The sequence below is a fragment of the Marasmius oreades genome, chromosome 4 (assembly GCF_018924745.1).
Source record: "Marasmius oreades isolate 03SP1 chromosome 4, whole genome shotgun sequence".
In the NCBI taxonomy this organism is placed as follows: domain Eukaryota; kingdom Fungi; phylum Basidiomycota; class Agaricomycetes; order Agaricales; family Marasmiaceae; genus Marasmius; species Marasmius oreades.
Genome location: NC_057326.1, coordinates 3,379,515 through 3,398,456, shown reverse-complemented (window position 1 = coordinate 3,398,456; position 18,942 = coordinate 3,379,515). Strand labels below are relative to the sequence as shown.

The following is an 18,942-nucleotide window of genomic DNA, read 5'->3' as shown; positions in this document are numbered from 1 at the left end:
ACCAATACAAATTCCGTGTCAAAGGTCTAATTTTGGTTGGCCGTTATGTGGGAATCGGGTGTCTCAAGGGTATACAGTTGGGGGGAAAAAAACAATAGCCATGCTATCACCATCGGGTTTAGATCACTTTCGAATGATGTCAAGGCAGGGTAGACTTCTGCATAGTTCTTACCAAAACGTCGGTTTAGCAACGCATTGCCACATCTTCCTTCCCTTTCTCAGTCAGAAGCGGAGTGCCTGAGATGAAGAAGTTCCAGATTTAAATACGGCTTTCTGGTCCGGTTCCACATTGGGATGGCCGCTTCTTTCCAGCCTCGGTTTGACTCTACGCGTCGAGGTGGTAGAGGGGCGGGACGAGTATTTGTTGAATCGTGCCCACAAGCCCAAAGTCCAGGCTCGTCGCTCGAGTTGCCTTCGAGCCGCTCAGAACTTACCTATTGGCGCGTGGGTTGAATGAAGTCGTGGGAGGCGATTCATTCCGTTCAATAATTCAACAAGAGTGTAGCATGATGAACAAAAAGTGAAGTCGAGATGGTGAAGAATGCTCACATGTTATACTATGCAGCCAGCTACAACAAAAGTTGTGTAATATTTGAAGAAGTTGACGGCGTCAGAAGAGGTTCAATTTGGGTTCAACTTGAACGTTGAATGCAAGTCATAACGTCACCGTGACGTTACGGCCATGTTTCACCCCATTTTTGTTTCTATAGTTTACCATGATACTTCGCCCCAATGTTCTCCGTTCGTTGTTCTTTTTGTCTTCATCGCTGTTATTGTTCTCCGAGTTTCTTTGGTTATGGGTGGGATGCAAATAAAGTCATGGCATGGCAGCTAGCGCTTATTCTCTCCAAACTTTCCCTCTTCTCTGCACCCGAACCCCATATCCAGACGCGATGGCCACCCTCCGTTCCTACCACGATGAAGCTGGCAAATCTTCATCGCAAACTGGTCTTACTAAATCTGTGTGTGAACGGAAATTTCGTCGTCGCGCTATCATTCGCAACCATATATCTGAAAGTGATGACATGGATAACGAAGAAATTACCTACAACGAATTCTGTTCACGACTGGGAGGGTAGGTCGACCTTCGTTTCCCGAAATCCGAATCTATTGACATTTCTTTTACAGAGCCTATACTTCTCAAACCTTGACTTTGGAACGGGCCGAAGAAGATTCTCGTCGAGATATGAAAACATATTCATATGTTCAGAAATGGCGCAAGGACGTCGACTTCAGAGTAGAAATTGGACCTCCCGTTTCTCCGTGCGTTCAACGTTCAGCTTCTGCTCTTTCAATCTCTAATATTCAACTCATAGGCTTATTGCAACGGAATTTCCTTCTTCACCTGTGGCCGTCATCCATCCATCCTCTCTAAGAATGTCATAGAGCCCCAACTACGATGTTGCCCGAGTGGCAATGGCGTCCTCTCCCGAACTCGCGAGTCCTCCGATGGTCTACAAACCCACCCGTTTTCATGATCTCTACGATGTGGAGCTCGAACAACTGATAGACGAAGCCTCCGAAAGCCAGTCTTCATCCGGGACTTCTGAATCAGACACAATATCGGTGTATGTTCCTCCAGGTACGTTCATCGTTCGGTCCGAAACGTAGCTTCGGCTGACTGTGGTCTTTTGCAGTTGTTACAACGTCAACGCGACCTCAAAGCAAACAGAAAACTTTGAAGTCCGCCATGCGATGGCTTCCAAAAAGAATCAAATACACCTTTCTGTCTACGACTGCAGGCCGTACCCTTCGGCATTGAGATACAAGGCATTCTTCACCAGGATACTATATTATCTAGTACTTCTCTCCTTCGACCGGTCACCCTCGTTTTCGATTCCGACAGAACTCCCAAGTTTAATCCAAACCTCCACGTCCCCAGTTTTACGATCATTTTTGCTTCAGTGGTTGCTTTTTATTGTATTTCTCATGTCGACCCACGCTGTATATACATACTTAATTACTCCATTCACTCCAGCTACAGTGTTTGAATCCAAACTTTCAGTAAGTCTGAATCTCGGTTGCTATTGTTTGTAACGAAACGAGGATAGCGTTGGTTCCAGGCTCGACGTTTTCTGTTGGTCGGATCCCCTCAGTTCACAAACTTTTGTATGGTTTACTGGAGAGTATCTATCCCAACTTGCTCTATTGTCATTAGGAAGTTCCGATTGTACGTACAAAACCAATGGATACGAGATGCAGCCAATTTCGTGTCATCCGAGTCTGTTAGCAGTCCACCTAAGGAACTTCAAATTTAGAAACAGCACTCAGAATAACCTGCCATACATACCCTAGTATGTTTCCCGCCACCTCGTCGTGAGGATACATCCATACCTGCGAACTCAACGCGGTGATATGATGGAGCATTGTATATCCCAAGACAGACGAATTTGGATATTCAGTTCCTTCCGAGTCACCTCGTCCCCCGGATTTTCCCTCGCTCCCACTTTGTGAACGATCACAAGCAGACAATCACTGCAGATCTGGTACATATATTCAGTTATTTTTTACCTGCATTCAAATTATCTGTTGTTTTTTAATTTTTTATTACTATAGTGTTTATAGTAGCTACACACATCATACATCATCATCCCCGACTTGGTCAAAGTTAATTCAAGGAGTTCTTAGTACCAGCCCTAAGTTTTGACCTTCCATCGTAATGTTTACAGGAGTACTTAGTGCGAATACATCAAAACACTTCGACACCGCTACCATCCGCTGAGCGTCGAGGTAGAGAATTTGTTGTGCGGCTAAAATCTGCCAGATTTCCGGCCCTCGGTCACTGTACAATTCCGATGTTCGCATCCATGTAATCAAGCTGTGGCCATTGTTTAGGAAGGTCCTCGAGTAAGGCTAAATGAGCAAGACGTAGACGGTGGAGAACAAAGAACAATGAGCACGCCTCGAGGCCCAGGAGGCGAGTTTGACATGCGATATCTGACATTTTATCTTTTTTCTTCCAGATCTTTTTAATCCCAGATCTCTCGTATATTATGCCCTTACTACTTACTTCGTTGTTTCTTATATCTACCATAGCATTGTACTATCTTTGTTAGAAATACTACGTTTCACTGAAACGGGTGGATATTATTAGGCAAGATAAGATTATGAAGATTGTGAATACAAAATTAACTGATCTAAGTAATCGGTATCAATCGCACTGGCTTACGACGTGGTTAAGGGCTGATGGCTATTGCTTCGACTCGCACCGGGTCAGACTCGCGCTCTAACTTTGAAACCAGTCACGATCACACCGTGACGATATCCCTATCTCCATAAGCTGGTTCAAGGGCCATCGAACACGACCGACTTTACTGGCGAAAAATGAGGATTGTAGGACGCATGGCGGCGCTATGATCATGGTTGAATACTAAGTTTAGCTATAGGTGAGAATTTTACTATGCAGTTGCGACATCATCGCGAGTTTTGTTCGACAGCACAATCCTGAGTCGTCTTCTCGATGCTGTAGGGATACTACTTGCTGTTGACAATGGATGGAGAGACCTTTACTCTTTTAGATGCTGATTCCTTTGCATATATAACTTTCCGGTCAAACATCTCGTGAATACCTCTGCCTCCTTTTCCTCTGCAATGCCTTCCAGCGATGATATAGAACGCCAAGTTTCACAGTTCCTCACGCTCCAACAAGTGGTTACTTGCCCATTCTCTACCATCTCAGTCTGTCATCAATCACATTTGAATTACCAGCTATACCTGACGCCCGTATCCTTTTCGTAGGCGATGTTCTTCCTATACGGTGCAATATCCACAAAAACTCCTCCGAGTCCTCGGGGTTAATGCGCTGACCTCTAATCACAGGAATATACATTGTATTATTCGGACTATCGATCCGTGCATTCTCTCGCCCCAATAACCCTGCATCCAAACTGTACATCGCAGAAACCATAACTCTGTTCGTGCTAGGAACCATTTCCGTGGCCATAAACACCTGGGGTGTCTCGCGACAAACCAGTCTCTACTACACTGCTGTATTGACAAAAACCTACAGCACTCTGTATACATACCTTATGGGGGATACCTGGAAAAGTATTTGGACGTGAGTACTTGTACTTACCGGCCCGTCTTGCAATTCTGGCTCAAAGTAGTCCCAGTTCGACGACGAACCTTACCTCGTGCTTAATGAAGTACGTAAATATGTGAACGTCATTCCGCCCCCTCCACTGACTGACTAAAGATATTTATATTTTCCAGTGTAATTGCCAACTCAACGCTGGTAAGCTCTCCGGTCCATCTTTTCGAACGTGTCTCCGTGTACGATTGATACATATTCAGATACACCGTTGTTATATCATATGTAATTCCCGTAGAGCACTCCTATACCCGCTCGCTTTAATCGCCTTTGTTTTGAACGGTCCGTCTCTCTCTCTCTCTCCCCCAAACGAAACCATTCAACACCGATACCTTCATTCAATAGGCACCAATTTTGGGTGCATCATCGCACTGACAGTCGGGATCAACAAAACAGGGAAACACTTCAGTTTAGACTTTGTGTTGAAAGCAGAGGCGATAAAGAACGGAGCGGCCATTGGACTCGCCACCTTTCAAATCGGATTGGCTTTTATTACAGGTGAAGTCGAGATGTTTTCTTGGGAAGTCATACCATTAATCTCAATAATCAAATCCAAGCCGGGCGAATTTGGTGGATTACCCGGGAAGCAAGACTATTCATGGGAACCCGAACTCAGTCGCGATACACTGCAATTGTGGCGATAATGTACGTGACGGTGTTCATATTGAATCACTAAAATCGCATGAAGGACTCACTACCACACATACCGGATTTTTAGTATGGAATCAGGACTGTTATACGCAGCTTCCCTTGTATACCATGTCATATCCCAAATAGCAGTCGCAAAGTGGTCTTTTATTGGAAGAGGAGCCCTTGACCCTGTTGTAATCGTCATCCTGATGTCGGTGAGCATTTCAGATAGTCGATAAGTTTCGATTCAACGGTCAACTTAAGTCTGTAAATACTCCTTGTATTTTCAATTTCTAGGGTATCGCCCCCACAATGGTCAACGTCCGGATAGCGTATGGAAAATCTATCGATAGCGTGGATCAGGTGGTATCCACGTTAGACTTTGCTGCCGAACGAGGGAATGAGAATCAGCGAATATCTTTTTGGAGTGGTGCTGCGAGACAGTCTACTTTCCATACCATTGACCTTCAATCTCTTGGGGTGCAGCATAATATCGCGTGAGTCGAAATACGGAGAAGTCTAACCCATCAGTGAAAGACTCAAGATGATGGTGTAGAGGCTGTCTTGCATTCCCTCGCAGCGCGAACGGCCACCTTAGCACTCCAATGAATCGGCGGAAACGATCCCGTTGCATGGCCTAAGTACATTTTCTTGAATCCGCTCAAATCGAGCATCAAAAATCCAAGGGACAACGTGTTTCATGTCCATTACCGCATGAAGCCTTTAAAGTCGATAAAATATATCGTACATAGCTCTCCAACTGATATAAAAGGCTCAGACATGTATTTTCTGGCCCAAGTGCCCGTTGGATGTTTCCCCGCCTTCTGGCGTATACTGAATTTATCCTATGTTTGTGGATATTAGGAGTAGCTGGAAACTGCGGCCCTTGAAAACACATTAACGGTGTCTGACAGGCTTGATTCTGATTACCAGGAGAGGGATCGCTGATTTGGCGAATACCGGTAATTCTGAGTGAACTGCTAAGTAACATGGCGGCAGTTTACGCGTATACCGCATCATGTGCAAATCATGTGCTAGAAAGCCGTACCTCCCCTTTCTCATATACCACGCCCATTCCACGCCCATTCCTACTTCCAGACTCCTTCGGTACACACAGTGCAAGGTTATATATATATCTGTGAGTCACTTGCGAAGACTTTTCGTTCCTAGCCTATGGCACTCTTCTTTTTTCAAGGTGTGAGATGCAAAAGGGTTAACAGGTGCATGAAAATTTTACTCCATTCTAGAAATCTCTTCTAGCAAGGATCGCTTTATGTCTATATCTTCACGGACAACATCCATCAGCCATCAACCACCTTTCAGAATATAAGTACTTGTACCAGATGTCACGGCAGCATCTTTCCAGAATGAAGCCAATCTAATGTTGTGATCTATGATCGCCGTCAAGGCGGGGCTTTCAAGTTGTATCAGTAGCTTGACTTGTTGGTCGGTCTCCCATTACAACTTTCCCCGCTGGTCGGTATAGAGATTCTCTCCGCTGCGATGGCTTCCAATGATCGACTGGAAAACTTCTCAACGGTTTTGCTCTCTTCTCACGTTACATATCCCCTCCTTTTCAGTGGTACCGCTGTGTTTGTGCAACTCCTAATGATGTACGTGTTTGGAACTCGTTTACAGCGACCACAGCATTTGATTAACCTTCGACATAGCGCGGTCGCCGATATGATGCTCGTAAGCCCTTTTCGCGTACGAGACCATCAACGTTGAATTTACATTTAGACTCACCGATGTTATGTTATCTGGGGAAGCAGAAAGCTTGTGATGCACCCACTTGCTATAATTGCTTTTACTTTAAACGGTTCACATCATCTTTCCGTTCGAAGGTTCCATGACTTACGATCACCTTCATCCAGGCATCAATCTATCATGCGGTATCATGCTCAAAAAGACCTCACAGTGGATTCTAACCGGATCCTTCGAATGAAGGCTAATGTGATCGATAATGCAATAACGCTGGGTATTGCCGTTTTCCGGGTGTTACTAGCGCTCAAGCGCTCATCACCAATACCTCAACTTCTTCATCCCTGAGGTTTATTTGCTCATTATGAACGACAGGTGGAAGGCTTTGGTGGAACACGCGTCAAAGCAACACGGTTGATGGGATACTCTACGAGTGCAAAATACAACTCAATCATAGCTATCATGTGGGTATCGCATCCATCTACTCGACCTCATCGAGTTTTCCCAAAGCTGACAGTATCGAATCTGGAGTACTCTTCGTAAGTCTCTTAGTGATCGATATAATTATACAGTACAAAACAGATCCCAACGTTCGGGCATTGCACCATTAGCATTCCAACTCATTGTGACGTTCGTGGCTGTAAGTACTGTTTTTAAAGTGCATCGGAGGATCAATTTTAACTAAGTTTGCATTCTAGGGAATTGTTCCTACACTGATCATTGGTCGGGTGGCTTACGGCAAATCTGTGGACAGTGTCCACCAGATGGTATCGACGTTACGCTTTGCTGATGGTCAGGGGGATGACCAGAGGTCCGCTACTGCGAGGCGGACGACTATCGATCTCCAAACGCGAGCAGGTATCGATAGTGCCGCCCTTGAGGAATGGGAAGGACCACTATCGCTACCTAGAATGGGTGGTCGGCAATGGAGGTGTAATTTCTGTCGTTATCCAAGTCAGGTACGCTCGCGACTCATCAAATTATCTGGCCACTCACCGAGAGCTTTCGAATTGTCTGTCTTTTCTGCATTCCTCCGGACTTATATCAATTACATTCAAACTTTCTGGGCCACTACCACTTACGTACTGGTGAGTGAGGCTGAAAAGCTTAACAGTTCTGTAAAACGCCTCATCCGCTGCAAGCTGCAAGCATACAATGTTGGTTCGTATTCGCCTTGGAAAAGAAAGAAAAATAATCGTCTCCTAAAAGCCACTGGCACAGGCCTTGATTCGAGTTGAGGTCTTTCAACCGACACTTTATGGCATAAAATAAATTGTCCTTCCCTACAGATATGACTCAAACTGCAGGTTAGAGCACTTGGTACTAGTACGTCATGATACGCTCTCCCGCGTACGCTACAGGAACCTCACGATCGAGGGGTTGAAGCCAGCAGTCAAATCCGAGTCATAACGTCGTGTCCAGCAGGAAGGGCAAAGTCGATAACAATCGAGACGAGGAATGAGGGTGTCCGTATCCGCTAACAATCCGATACCGTTTGAATTCCGAGAGACGCAATGAACAATCTATCCACACTGTCAGCCTACTACCGAGACGTTTACCAGAGGAAACAAAAAGCAATTCACCAATGAACCGCCTAGGGCCCGACCTGCACAATCTGGATCCCCGACTGCGAGACGGTATGGACCGTCACATAAGTCGTGAACTTCTCAAGGTCGACGTAGAACCCGACTTGTTTGCCTCCCTCGTCCTTGAAGCCGATCACCTCCCAGTCGTGGTCCGAACGGTCCCACTTGGCTCCGGGGTCATCGAAGGAAGTGGGAACGGAGAACCAATAGTCGCTACCAGAATCATGGCTTAGCTTGGAGACGAAGGCATCCGCGTAGTTACCCGACTGGTTACGGATGTAAACCAGACCGGCGCCTAGGAACTGAAATGTAAACCGGCCTATAGTTAGTGGCAGAAGGAAGGCATATAGAGCAAGGAGAGTATGACCTTAGTGCTGTTGATGGTGTCGCTCATTTTTTTGTGGTAAGGTGTTGGTTAAAGTTGTGAGATGCTTGAACACTAGTTTGGATGATGGGGGAGACTCTCCGGTCTAACGTGCACCCTTTATACCGTTCTGAGACTCTGTTCAGAATCCTCATAAAGAGATTATGGCCGTTGTGCTTACATTGCCAGTGACTTGAAGCCCTCAAAGCTCGGAAAGCAAAAACTCCGGATTCCTTAACGGCCAACATGAGTGCCATCGTGATCAACAAGCGCCGATGAGGATGCGAGCAATGCTAGTGATATCTCACGTACAAACCTGATCGGAGAAAGTTTTGATATTCCCTGATCATAGAATCTAGATGTTCAATTATCAAGGGGCCCAACCAGTTGCAGCACAGCACACTCAAAACTAAGTGCAGCACTCAGCACAGTGAGTACTAGTTACAGCACACTCATCTTCCGAGCAGCACACTCAATCGGAAGTTAACTTCCGGCTGTGCTGCATTTACCTCTGGGTGTGCTGTGAAAGGGTTAGTGCTATGTATACTTATATGCTAAAATTTCGGAAAATGTAGTAGTATGTGACAAGTCATGTGAACGTAACAGTAGTAGTGACCAAAAAAAAAAAAAAAATTGTATGACTAGCTGGTGTTTTTTTTTTACGGACTTTTTTGTTTACAGACAATAAATCAACATTCTACTACTTGTAGGTACCTTCTAACTAATAAATGAGATGTTATGGACATAAAATAAAATATTTGCGAGCTGCTGTGAGTGTTGTGAAAGTGTTGTGAACAACGGCGAGGAGGGATGATGGAGGTAAGAGGAAGAGAAGCAATGCTGTGCTGTTGTGTCCCACGCTCACTGATAAACGGCGCGAGCTTTGGGGGGAAGCAGGCACATGATCTATTCTCACAGGTGGCATGACTTACTGTGAGAATAGATCATGTGCCTGCTTCCCCCCAAAGCTCGCGCCGTTTATCAGTGAGCGTGGGACACAACAGCACAGCATTGCTTCTCTTCCTCTTACCTCCATCATCCCTCCTCGCCGTTGTTCACAACACTTTCACAACACTCACAGCAGCTCGCAAATATTTTATTTTATGTCCATAACATCTCATTTATTAGTTAGAAGGTACCTACAAGTAGTAGAATGTTGATTTATTGTCTGTAAACAAAAAAGTCCGTAAAAAAAAAACACCAGCTAGTCATACAATTTTTTTTTTTTTTTTGGTCACTACTACTGTTACGTTCACATGACTTGTCACATACTACTACATTTTCCGAAATTTTAGCATATAAGTATACATAGCACTAACCCTTTCACAGCACACCCAGAGGTAAATGCAGCACAGCCGGAAGTTAACTTCCGATTGAGTGTGCTGCTCGGAAGATGAGTGTGCTGTAACTAGTACTCACTGTGCTGAGTGCTGCACTTAGTTTTGAGTGTGCTGTGCTGCACATTGTATAGCCCCAATTATCAACATCCCTTCATTGACAGATAGATAAAACACCGAACTGAAAAGATGGCCACCGGGATATAGCTTGCTTGTCACTTGTGAAGGTGCCCTGTACAATCTTTCGACTAATATCATGATTCCAGACAGACATGACTGGGAAGACCAGACAAAAATCCCTCGACATCAGGAAAAAGGGGTCTGACGCTGAGCTGTGTTGAACGTCGTCGGCGTGCGTTACGGGTGGTCGCACGTGTGAATGCCACGAATGCGCCAACGCACCCAACGTGGCTCAGTGGTAGGTTAGTTAATTCCATGAGATGAACGCGCACCAACGCTCACTAACGCTCGGTCACCGCGGCCAACATCAGCGTCGACGTGCACTGGGAATGCATGTACACGCACTCAACAGGTCAATTTGCCTGTGTATACTCATTTAATAGGGCTTCATTTATGTTCAGAACAAGACAGTAATGCAAAAAAAGACATTTATTATGATTGTTCATTTAAAATAAAATACAAACAGATGCTAATTAAAAGAAACTAATGGCACTATCAGCCCTTTCAACTCTCTCAACTTTCAACTCAATGGGCAAGCAGATTTGAAGTAAAAAGGTGGAAAGTCTGAAAATGAGGAATCAATACAAATTGAATGTAGAAGGAAGGATATAAACTCACATGGGTTATGATGTTCTTGGGTCATGTTCTAGTGGAAGGAGAATCATAGTCAAGACAATGAATGTACAAAGGAAGGAAATAAACTCACATGGGATGGTGTCAATCGAGAGCGAGGGAGAGGGACAAAGATATTGTGGGATGAGAGGGGGGAGGGAAGGGAACAAGGGACAGCAGTCATGCACAGAATTTAAATGTGCCGTGCCATGAGGTTAGTGTAGCCGAGTAGCCGAATCCACGGACCACTTGGTCATTCACTGGGGACATTTTGATGTCATCAGGAACCTGTCCAGTACCCGTCAACTGGAATGGACCCTTGTCACTTTGATGTGACAGGAACAAAGGTTTCATCCTGTATTGTAAGAGTTTTTGGTGCTAAAGTATGTAGAGTTTTGTAATTAAGTATTTGGCTTATGTGGAAGTGGGGCCCACTTTGAGCCACCCCGACATCCGAATCGTGAGATAACTGAGGCCATTTTGAACAAAGGCTGTGGCACCGTTGTTGCCTTGCAATCCCACAGACCGCTGGCCCTGAGTTTGATCGTGAACTTGCCGCATTCTGCCGAGGTGCCAATAGTTGAGCGCACGCTACATGACGCCCGAAATTCAAATATTCACTGCCTGCGTTCAAAGGCAACACTTACAGTCACCGATACAATCGTCTAAGGGGAACTGACTTCCTCCGATGACTTGGGCAACCGTTCCTCCCCTCTAACCCATTATACCACCATTTGGTTTGATGACCAAGGCAGCCAGCGCCAGCACACACTTTGGCCCCTCCCACAAACTCGTTAATGCGACTTAGTTGACTATGCTACAAGGTTCTTTTTGCACTTTAAAACAGTGCTACGGAGCGATATTTATCGTATTAAGAACTAGAGTGAGCCCGAATTGCTAGTTAAAGCTAGTGCCGCTAGTAGGATGTGCCGTCGGCGCAGCTAGACCAGTTAGAGAGAGCTGTAGATCGTGTCAGAAAACTGTATGACCGTTCGAAACCTGTAGAACACTATGAGCAGAGGACTTAAGCGGTAATTCACCGAGTTCTACTCTCTACATTCTACTATGCACTGGCATATCAAGGGATTGTACTATTAGAAGACTCGTAGTCTTCACAGAACCGTTCGTAGCAGAACTTAACAAAGTCAAAAGACCTTCATACTAGGAGTACCTACTTCTACGGGGGATTTAGTTGACAAGAAATCGGACATTGGACCACACAGACTAGGAGAAATTTGATATGACCGTAGATCGAGTCCCGATCTGAGGAAAAGACAAAAAGACATGATACAGATCCCAGATCACAGATAGAGTACCCAGGAACCAGGCAGGAATGAACAACGGATCTTGGAGTCCACACTGTTCATGTGCTATGGCGATTCGGAACTCTGGATCCATATGCTGGAACTACTTGGACACACAAAGTCCATATGATTTGATAACGTCGAAATACAGGATAAGGTCCGTAGGCAGGAAATACCATATGGTACGCCTATGTAGGTCCATTCCACATGCTGAAACAAGAATGAAGAACGGTCCAGATTGGTCCAAAACATATGATTCGAATACGGAAAAGCTCCGTAGACAAGATTCTGCACATGTAGCAGTCCCTAGCGATAAGACTCCGCATGGATTTGTAGCTACGGTGCATTATTTTTAGAGATAAAACAAGTAGAGATAGGATTACAAAGCTAGCGTAGAAGTAGTATAAAAGCAGCTCATGTATCCGTAGATAAAAAAGTACTACCCGTGCGTAGGAAAGTCCTGAGTGGGTTGCCCGTGAGTAACTGCTCTTGACACCAATAGAGAGATTTGCCCTGTCTTTGTGCAGTGAAACGATAAGATTTGATTTGAACTATACGAGACCGTCGAGGTCAAAACTAGAGAACTATCCGTCCATAGGCCGCCGAGGTCTTGATTACTGTTTCGTGATCCGTCGAGGGTCTTAGCGTTCGTGTCCGCCGAGGACTTAGTTTTCGTGTCCGTCGAGGGCAATAGTCTCCAATCGTTCGAATTAGTCTTACCGTAGACGAAATTCATAGTCCCACTTAGTCCACTGGACAATAAACAGAGCCCCTACAAACCTTAGAATCCCGTAGCTGTGGTGTTTTTACACTTGCAGTTACACATTGATTTCATAAGAACTTCATACGATACTGAGACTGTGATCTTGTGCGTAACCTTTGCCAAGCAGTCCACCCTTGCAATCTTTCCTGGTGTGTAGAGTTATTGATAGACTTTACACGGAGGTTTACTAGTTTTTGGGTTGATTTGGTGTTGGTGCTACTCCCGTAGCTCTGATATTAGGTTGACTCTTGAGTGGTATACTTCGCCCATTATCTGGTGACCACCGCAGGGGGTGGAAATAAGATTACATTCAGTATCAAACGAAATATTGTGAAATTCCGGTAGTTTTAGCCCTACGGCGAGAACTACAAAAACAGCAAAAACCAAAAGAACTTCTCTCAGAAAGATTAGTTCACAGCGACGTAATACTCGCACTTCACTAGCGGCTGGCAAACAAGTCTTACAGACACATAGTCTTACGGCTTTAGCATCTAGTACCCCAGCTCAAGTACCCTGGTCAGTCTTCTCGATCTACGCGCAATTCTACGCAAGGAAGAGAAACTACCCAAGTTATCCCAAACGATTTAAGAAACCCCGGTTTCTCTTTTGACAGAAGTCCGAGAGAAGCTTTCCGAGATACGAGATCTACGCAAGGTCCTAGAAACCAAGCGTTAGAAACCCCATACGAAACCCCAGAGATTTTAACTGAAGACATTGAACCGTTTTCTTCACCGTTATCATCTCTACCCTCCGAATACAATTCAGACTTCGACCTACGGGAAGAAGAGTTTTATTCTTTTGAACTAAACCCGAGTTTATTTCTTGAAAGACCGTTAACAAGTATGTCCCATATATCGAATGACCCAGTAGCGGCAGGTGTGCCAGATGAAGAAAGACCGATAAAGAAGTCCTGGACGGAGTTCTCTAAAGGGGCTTTGAAAGAATTAGACAAGGATACGTCGAAACGAAGGCTCCCCACATTCAACCGTCTAGATCCTGGAAATCTACGGGAATGGATGGCGGCTATCCTACAATATGGGAAAGTCAAGGGCTGGAAGTTAGATGAATCTTTTATCATTCTAGCAATGATTCAAATGGAGTTCGAGACCTCTCGACTCCTGGCACATCATTTGCCATCTACGAGAGGTTATAGTTGGGCCGCTTTTGAGAAAGAGATGTTTGATTCGTTCCCGTCGATAAGGGATTTAGAAATAGGAGCACTGGAGAATTTAGATCTGTTGAAGGCTAGGTTCTCTGGTATAGGAGAAGAGCAGCTACAAAAGCTTACTTCATTTAATATGGAGTTTGAATTTGAAGCAGACAAACTTGCAGGAAGTTTGTCGAATCGAGAGAAAGTACAGAAGTTTGCGGAATGTCTAGACCCGACATTCTGGCGAGAGATCAGAAAGAGGCTACGGGACCCTCACTACGTTCGAAACCTGCAGGCAGAAAAGCCCGTAGAAGTAGATAGTGGGTGGGTGGCTTCCCAGCTAGACCCTTTTGCTTTCTCCCAAGTTAGGGATATGGCTTTGACCATAAGTAATGAGTTAGTAGGCGATTGCTACGCACCACAGGGCTTAGATCCGGTTAGCTATACTCTAGGAGTGAAAGCGGCGGCTCCCGTAGGAACCCCTTTGATCACTCGTGCAAAAATCGAGCCTACGATAGCTCCATTGTCTTCGTACAAGAAGGAAATAGCTTCTGATGAGTTGACAATGAAACTTTTGGCCTCCGTAGACGCACAGAATACTCGGATGAACGACTTCGCACGTGCAGTTTCTGAGCTTTCGAAGAAGATGCCTGACTTCAGTCAGCCTAACTTCTACAAAAACATGCAAGCTATGGCGTATCATAATGGAAGCCAAGGGCAGAGTAGCGGTGGATCTAGGCCTTCGAACCAGATCGCATCCAACTCTACGGCCACGGGGCAGCCATATAGGGCGCCTACGGACAAAAATTGCATTATTTGTGATGAACCCGGGCATTTCTGGAGAGAATGCAGGCAAGCACAAGAGCTATCCCAGAAGAAGTGGATAGTTAAGAATGAACATACGAATAGATTGGAGATGTACGATGGGAATAACCTCCCACCGCCTGATCCAGTAAAGAAAGAGTCGCGAGCAGACAGAATTAGAGCTATCGCTAGAGAGAAGGGATGGCCAGGTGCTGAAAAGACCAGTTTCTTCTTACAAGGAGACTTGGATCTTGATGATGATCTCCCAGACCGTCATTCTGTGCCTACGATAGAAGTTTTGCTACAGAGAATTGCTGCTTTGGAGGTAGAGACTCGTCGCCAGTCGGGCGACAGCTCAAAAAACTGAAAGGTCCAATGATGGACTCCTCAGATAAGAGAGATAGATCTCGAGATACCCAGAGGAGACCGGAGGACCCCAAAAAAATAAAATTACCACCAAAACCCCAAGTAGTAATATCTACGCCGTCATTCTTAAGGAAACAACCGTATGTGATACCCCAGAGAAAGCCTTTCGAAGAAGAGGTCTCTGAAGAAGAAGAAGCAGAGTCGGATGAAGAAGAACCTCCGTCACAGGTCGATAGACGTCCTTCTACTCCGCCGCCTAGGGTATTCGATAAAATTCAGCCCGTAGAACGTGTCCCACAACCAAGGGATTCGGTATTGCCCCGAAGCGTAATTCCTGAAGACAAGGGTGCTTCAAAATCTAAGAAGGTTCATTCCGAAAACGTGAAGAAAGCGTCTACGGAAAATCTTCAAAATGTTGAAACGAAAAGATATAAGCAACGGGTGATACAAGACCTAATTGACCAAATGATGGCCAATCCGGCTAGTGTCTGCTTGAACAAGCTCACGGCTTCAGAAGAGTTCCGAAAGGCATTGCTACGGCGAGTTAGGAATAAGCACGTTCGAACGAAGAATTATAAAGCGTTCCTTCAAACGTTAGACTATCCGATAAAAGACTCTACGGCGGCTGAGGAATCTTTTGATGAAGAAGCAGAGTTCGTGAAAGTAGATAATATTGAGACCGTAGATTCGTTCGAAACCTTGGAAGAGGAAGAAGACGGATTGGAAGCGGGATCAGTAGTTCACCGAGATGTTGTGGAAGTTTATCGCACCGAGTTAGATTCTGAAGAAAAACAGAAGGTCGTGATAGTAGCTGGATTGTCCGAGGGACTCAGATGTGTTTTTCCTGAGGTTAACGGTTCTACGGAAAGAGTAGAAGCGGTGATCGATGGTGGATCGCAAATAATCGCGATTGATGCATGGGTTGCTCAAGGATTAGGCTTGCAATGGGATCCGAATTCAGTGATTCACATGCAGTCTGCCAATGGACAGCTGAAACCAACACTGGGAGTGTGCAGAAATGTACCTTTCAAGTTTGGTGAAGTAACAGTATACTTGCAACTTCATGTGGTGGAGAAAGCTCCCTTTCAGATTCTCTTGGGTAGACCTTTCGATGTCCTAACGGAATCAAAAGTGCAAAACTTCAAGGATGGAGATCAGTGGGTTACGGTTTCATGCCCAAACAAAGGAATTCAAAGTGTCATCCCTACATACATGAGAGGGGAAGGCATTAAGATAAAACCTAAGCGGGAACCAACCCTACGGACGCAGAGTTCAGAGGAAGCGCAGAAAGAAAGAGAACAACGAGGGACTGAGTCTTCAAATTTTCAGTCCACCTTGATGAATTGATAGAGGATCAAGGAGAGGTGGCTCTACAAATATCCGTAGATGCTCACGGTGTTCCACGAATTGAAAAATATAAAAATTTGATAAATACAAAATTCTCTCCTACGGAGCTGGCTGGAGCCTTCATAGAAGCTTCAAATAGTGAAAGGACTACTAGTCAGTCTGATTCGAGAGTGATGAAAAACATTGATATAAATGAAAAAGACCAAAAACACACAGAAGATACAAAACACAAAAACAGTGCTTCTATTTCTCCTTGTGTTACGGACAGTTTTCTTTCTTATTATTCATCAGCACCAGTTTTGAATTCCCTAGATTCCATACACGGTGAATCTACAGAACGAGAACGGTTGCTTTGTACTACTAGCAGAGGTTCAACCCTCGAAGGCTTCAACAGCCAAAAATTGGCACATCGATCGGACTCTTCTCAACAAGATAAGATAGATGAGCTTAGTGAGATCGCCGTAGACGGCAGAGCTTTACTATTGAAGGCTCAAGATACCCATAGTCTATGTGAACTTGTTGATTCACTTAGTACGAATTTCAAGGATCTCGCTGAGGCCTCGAAAATCGAAGAAAATCCAAATAGATTGATACCCCCGTTGCTCCGACTACGAAGTTTTGTAGGGGGTGCGGTTGAAAATGAAAATGCATTTGATACAATGCTAAATGAAGCATCTGCGCTAGTGGATTATCACCAAAGGATGTACGAAAATCACTACCAAACCGACGAATGTATAGCCTTGGATTTGGATAGGTTAGCTAAGGATCCTGAGAAACGTGGAAAGACTTTGTTCAATGAACTAGCTTTTCATAAGGAAAGATGGTTGCAAGTCTACGGGACTATAGACAACTGTCCTAAGGACCTTTATACGGGCGAAACCCCGATAGATGAGATTCTATCGTCTACGGACTCTCTGAATGCCTACGTTATCGAACTTGATGCGTGTGTACAAGAGATGGGGCTTGCTCTACGCAACTTAGAAGGAAAGCTTTCGAGAGAAAGTCTTCCTACGAAGTCATATAGCACATTCTTGAGTAGCTCGCAGTCTATAAAGCGTGAGAACTATGTTTCCCAGGGTGCTACGGTGCTTGGAAAACATACAGTTCAGTCGGTCTACGGAAAATATAAGCCAGTAGCACTTAAAGTCCGACCACAATTGGCTAAGATGCCAGAAGAATTCCGAGTTCTTAGGAATATTACTGGGGATCCGCTTGAAGGGATGCCAGTACTATCGCCGCACCCTCCTGCGTTCAGTCCAGGAGAACGGTATACAGAAGAACGTAGGGAAATCATAGAAAAGAATCATAATGAAGGCTTTCTATGGCCCGAAGAAATGAAATTGGTACACCATCTGATGAAAATCCAAGAGAAAGGATTCGCTTGGAGTGCAGATGAAGGTGGAACATTTCGTACAGATTTCTTCCCGCCAATTAAGTTTCCAGTGTTGCCTCACAAGCCCTGGGTTGAGCGTAATATCCCTATTCCACCTGGGATTTACGAAGAAGTCTGCCAGATTTTGAAGGACAAAATCGCAGCAGGAGTATATGAACCTACTACGTCGTCGTATCGATCGAAGTGGTTCATGGTACTAAAGAAAGATGGAAAGAGTCTACAGCTGGTTCATTCGTTAGAACCATTGAATGCAGTCACGATTCAGCATTCTGGGATTCCACCTGGAACAGCTGAGATTGCTAGTAGCTTTTCCGGAAGAGCATGTATAGGAATGTTAGACATTTGGGTTGGCTACGATGAAAGGCTTATCGACGAGGAATCGAGAGACTTTACTACGTTCCAAACGCCCTTTGGTCCCTATAGATTAGTGAAACTACCTATGGGATGGACTAATTCAGTCCCTTTGTTTCATGAAGATGTAACATACATCCTACGGGAAGAAATTCCTCATGTTACTAGACCATACATTGACGACGTACCTATACGAGGACCTAGTACTAGATATGAGTTACCTGACGGAGGCTACGAGGTGATTCCTGAGAATCCAGGCATCCGTAGATTCGTTTGGGAGCATTTACAGAACGTGAATCGAATAGTTCAGCGAATGAAGTATGCGGGAGGTACCTTTTCAGGTCCGAAGGCTTTCATTTGTTGCGCTGAAGGAATAGTAGTAGGCCATAGAGTGTCCTACGACGGTGAAAAACCTGTAGAGAAGTTTGCAGAGATCATTCTCTCTTGGGATCCGAAAAACTTCAGAAGCAAAACTGATATTCGATCGTTTCTGGGGATTGCAGGACAGATGCGCATGTTCATTAAGGACTACGCTAAGAAGACAAGACCATTGAATAAGCTCACTGGAGCTTTTGTACCATTTGAAATGAACGAGGAAGCTTGTGAAGCTGTCCGAGAGGTTCAAGATGGAATCCGTGATGCACCCGCGCTACGGCCCATTGACTATAAGAACCCGACGGGTATCACTTTGGCCGTAGATTCGTCTTGGCACGGTGTAGGCTATTACTTGTACCAAGTAGACCCCGAAAATCCAAAAATGAAGTTCTACAATTACTTTGGGTCTATAACGTTCAATGAGAGAGAAGCTCGCTTCTCACAACCGAAAAGAGAACTCTACGGGTTACTTATGGCGCTACGAGCGTCGAAGTATCAAACTTTTGGATGTAGACCGTTGACCGTAGAAACGGATGCCAGCTATATCAAAGGAATGTTGAACAATCCGGATAGTGCTCCGAATGCTAGC

At 44.9% G+C, this 18,942-nt stretch overlaps 4 protein-coding genes across 5 annotated transcripts; 3 read left to right on the top strand and 1 right to left on the bottom strand.

The window, feature by feature from the left end:
• Window positions 1-824: 824 nt before the first annotated feature.
• E1B28_007895 (uncharacterized protein) lies at window positions 825-1,386 on the top strand (the record flags this gene model as incomplete). Its single annotated transcript, XM_043152677.1, has 3 exons — window positions 825-1,075; window positions 1,129-1,263; window positions 1,317-1,386. The coding sequence occupies 3 exons, from the start codon at window positions 825-827 to the stop codon at window positions 1,384-1,386; spliced, it is 456 nt and encodes a 151-aa protein (XP_043010763.1).
• A 30-nt stretch (window positions 1,387-1,416) lies between these two features.
• On the top strand, window positions 1,417-1,762 carry E1B28_007894 (uncharacterized protein; the record flags this gene model as incomplete). Its single annotated transcript, XM_043152676.1, has 2 exons — window positions 1,417-1,582; window positions 1,638-1,762. 2 exons carry the CDS (start codon window positions 1,417-1,419, stop codon window positions 1,760-1,762), a joined length of 291 nt encoding a protein of 96 aa, XP_043010762.1.
• A 1,498-nt stretch (window positions 1,763-3,260) lies between these two features.
• E1B28_007893 (uncharacterized protein) lies at window positions 3,261-5,408 on the top strand. 2 transcript variants are annotated; one of them, XM_043152675.1, is made up of 11 exons: window positions 3,261-3,386; window positions 3,438-3,678; window positions 3,739-3,757; window positions 3,820-4,057; window positions 4,113-4,145; window positions 4,213-4,234; window positions 4,294-4,372; window positions 4,436-4,588; window positions 4,648-4,735; window positions 4,809-4,935; window positions 5,018-5,408. In XM_043152675.1, exons 2-11 carry the CDS (start codon window positions 3,592-3,594, stop codon window positions 5,219-5,221), a joined length of 1,050 nt encoding a protein of 349 aa, XP_043010761.1. In that variant the 5' UTR covers window positions 3,261-3,386; window positions 3,438-3,591; the 3' UTR covers window positions 5,222-5,408. The 2 variants fall into 2 exon arrangements, with proteins under 2 accessions (XP_043010761.1, XP_043010760.1); XM_043152674.1 differs by having other exon boundaries at window positions 3,470-3,678; window positions 3,739-4,057.
• Window positions 5,409-7,790: 2,382 nt separating this feature from the next.
• Window positions 7,791-8,401, bottom strand: E1B28_007892 (uncharacterized protein; the record flags this gene model as incomplete). Its single annotated transcript, XM_043152673.1, has 2 exons — window positions 7,791-8,309; window positions 8,375-8,401. 2 exons carry the CDS (start codon window positions 8,399-8,401, stop codon window positions 8,016-8,018), a joined length of 321 nt encoding a protein of 106 aa, XP_043010759.1. The 3' UTR covers window positions 7,791-8,015.
• Window positions 8,402-18,942: the final 10,541 nt, after the last annotated feature.

Coding starts and splice junctions, on each gene's coding strand:
- E1B28_007893 (XM_043152675.1), top strand. CDS start 3,592: ATGCCTTCCAGCGATGATATAGAACGCCAAGTTTCACAGTTCCTCACG. Junction 4,146..4,212: donor CTTACCTCGTGCTTAATGAA/GTACGTAAATAT, acceptor TATATTTTCCAG/TGTAATTGCCAACTCAACGC. Junction 4,235..4,293: donor TAATTGCCAACTCAACGCTG/GTAAGCTCTCCG, acceptor ATACATATTCAG/ATACACCGTTGTTATATCAT.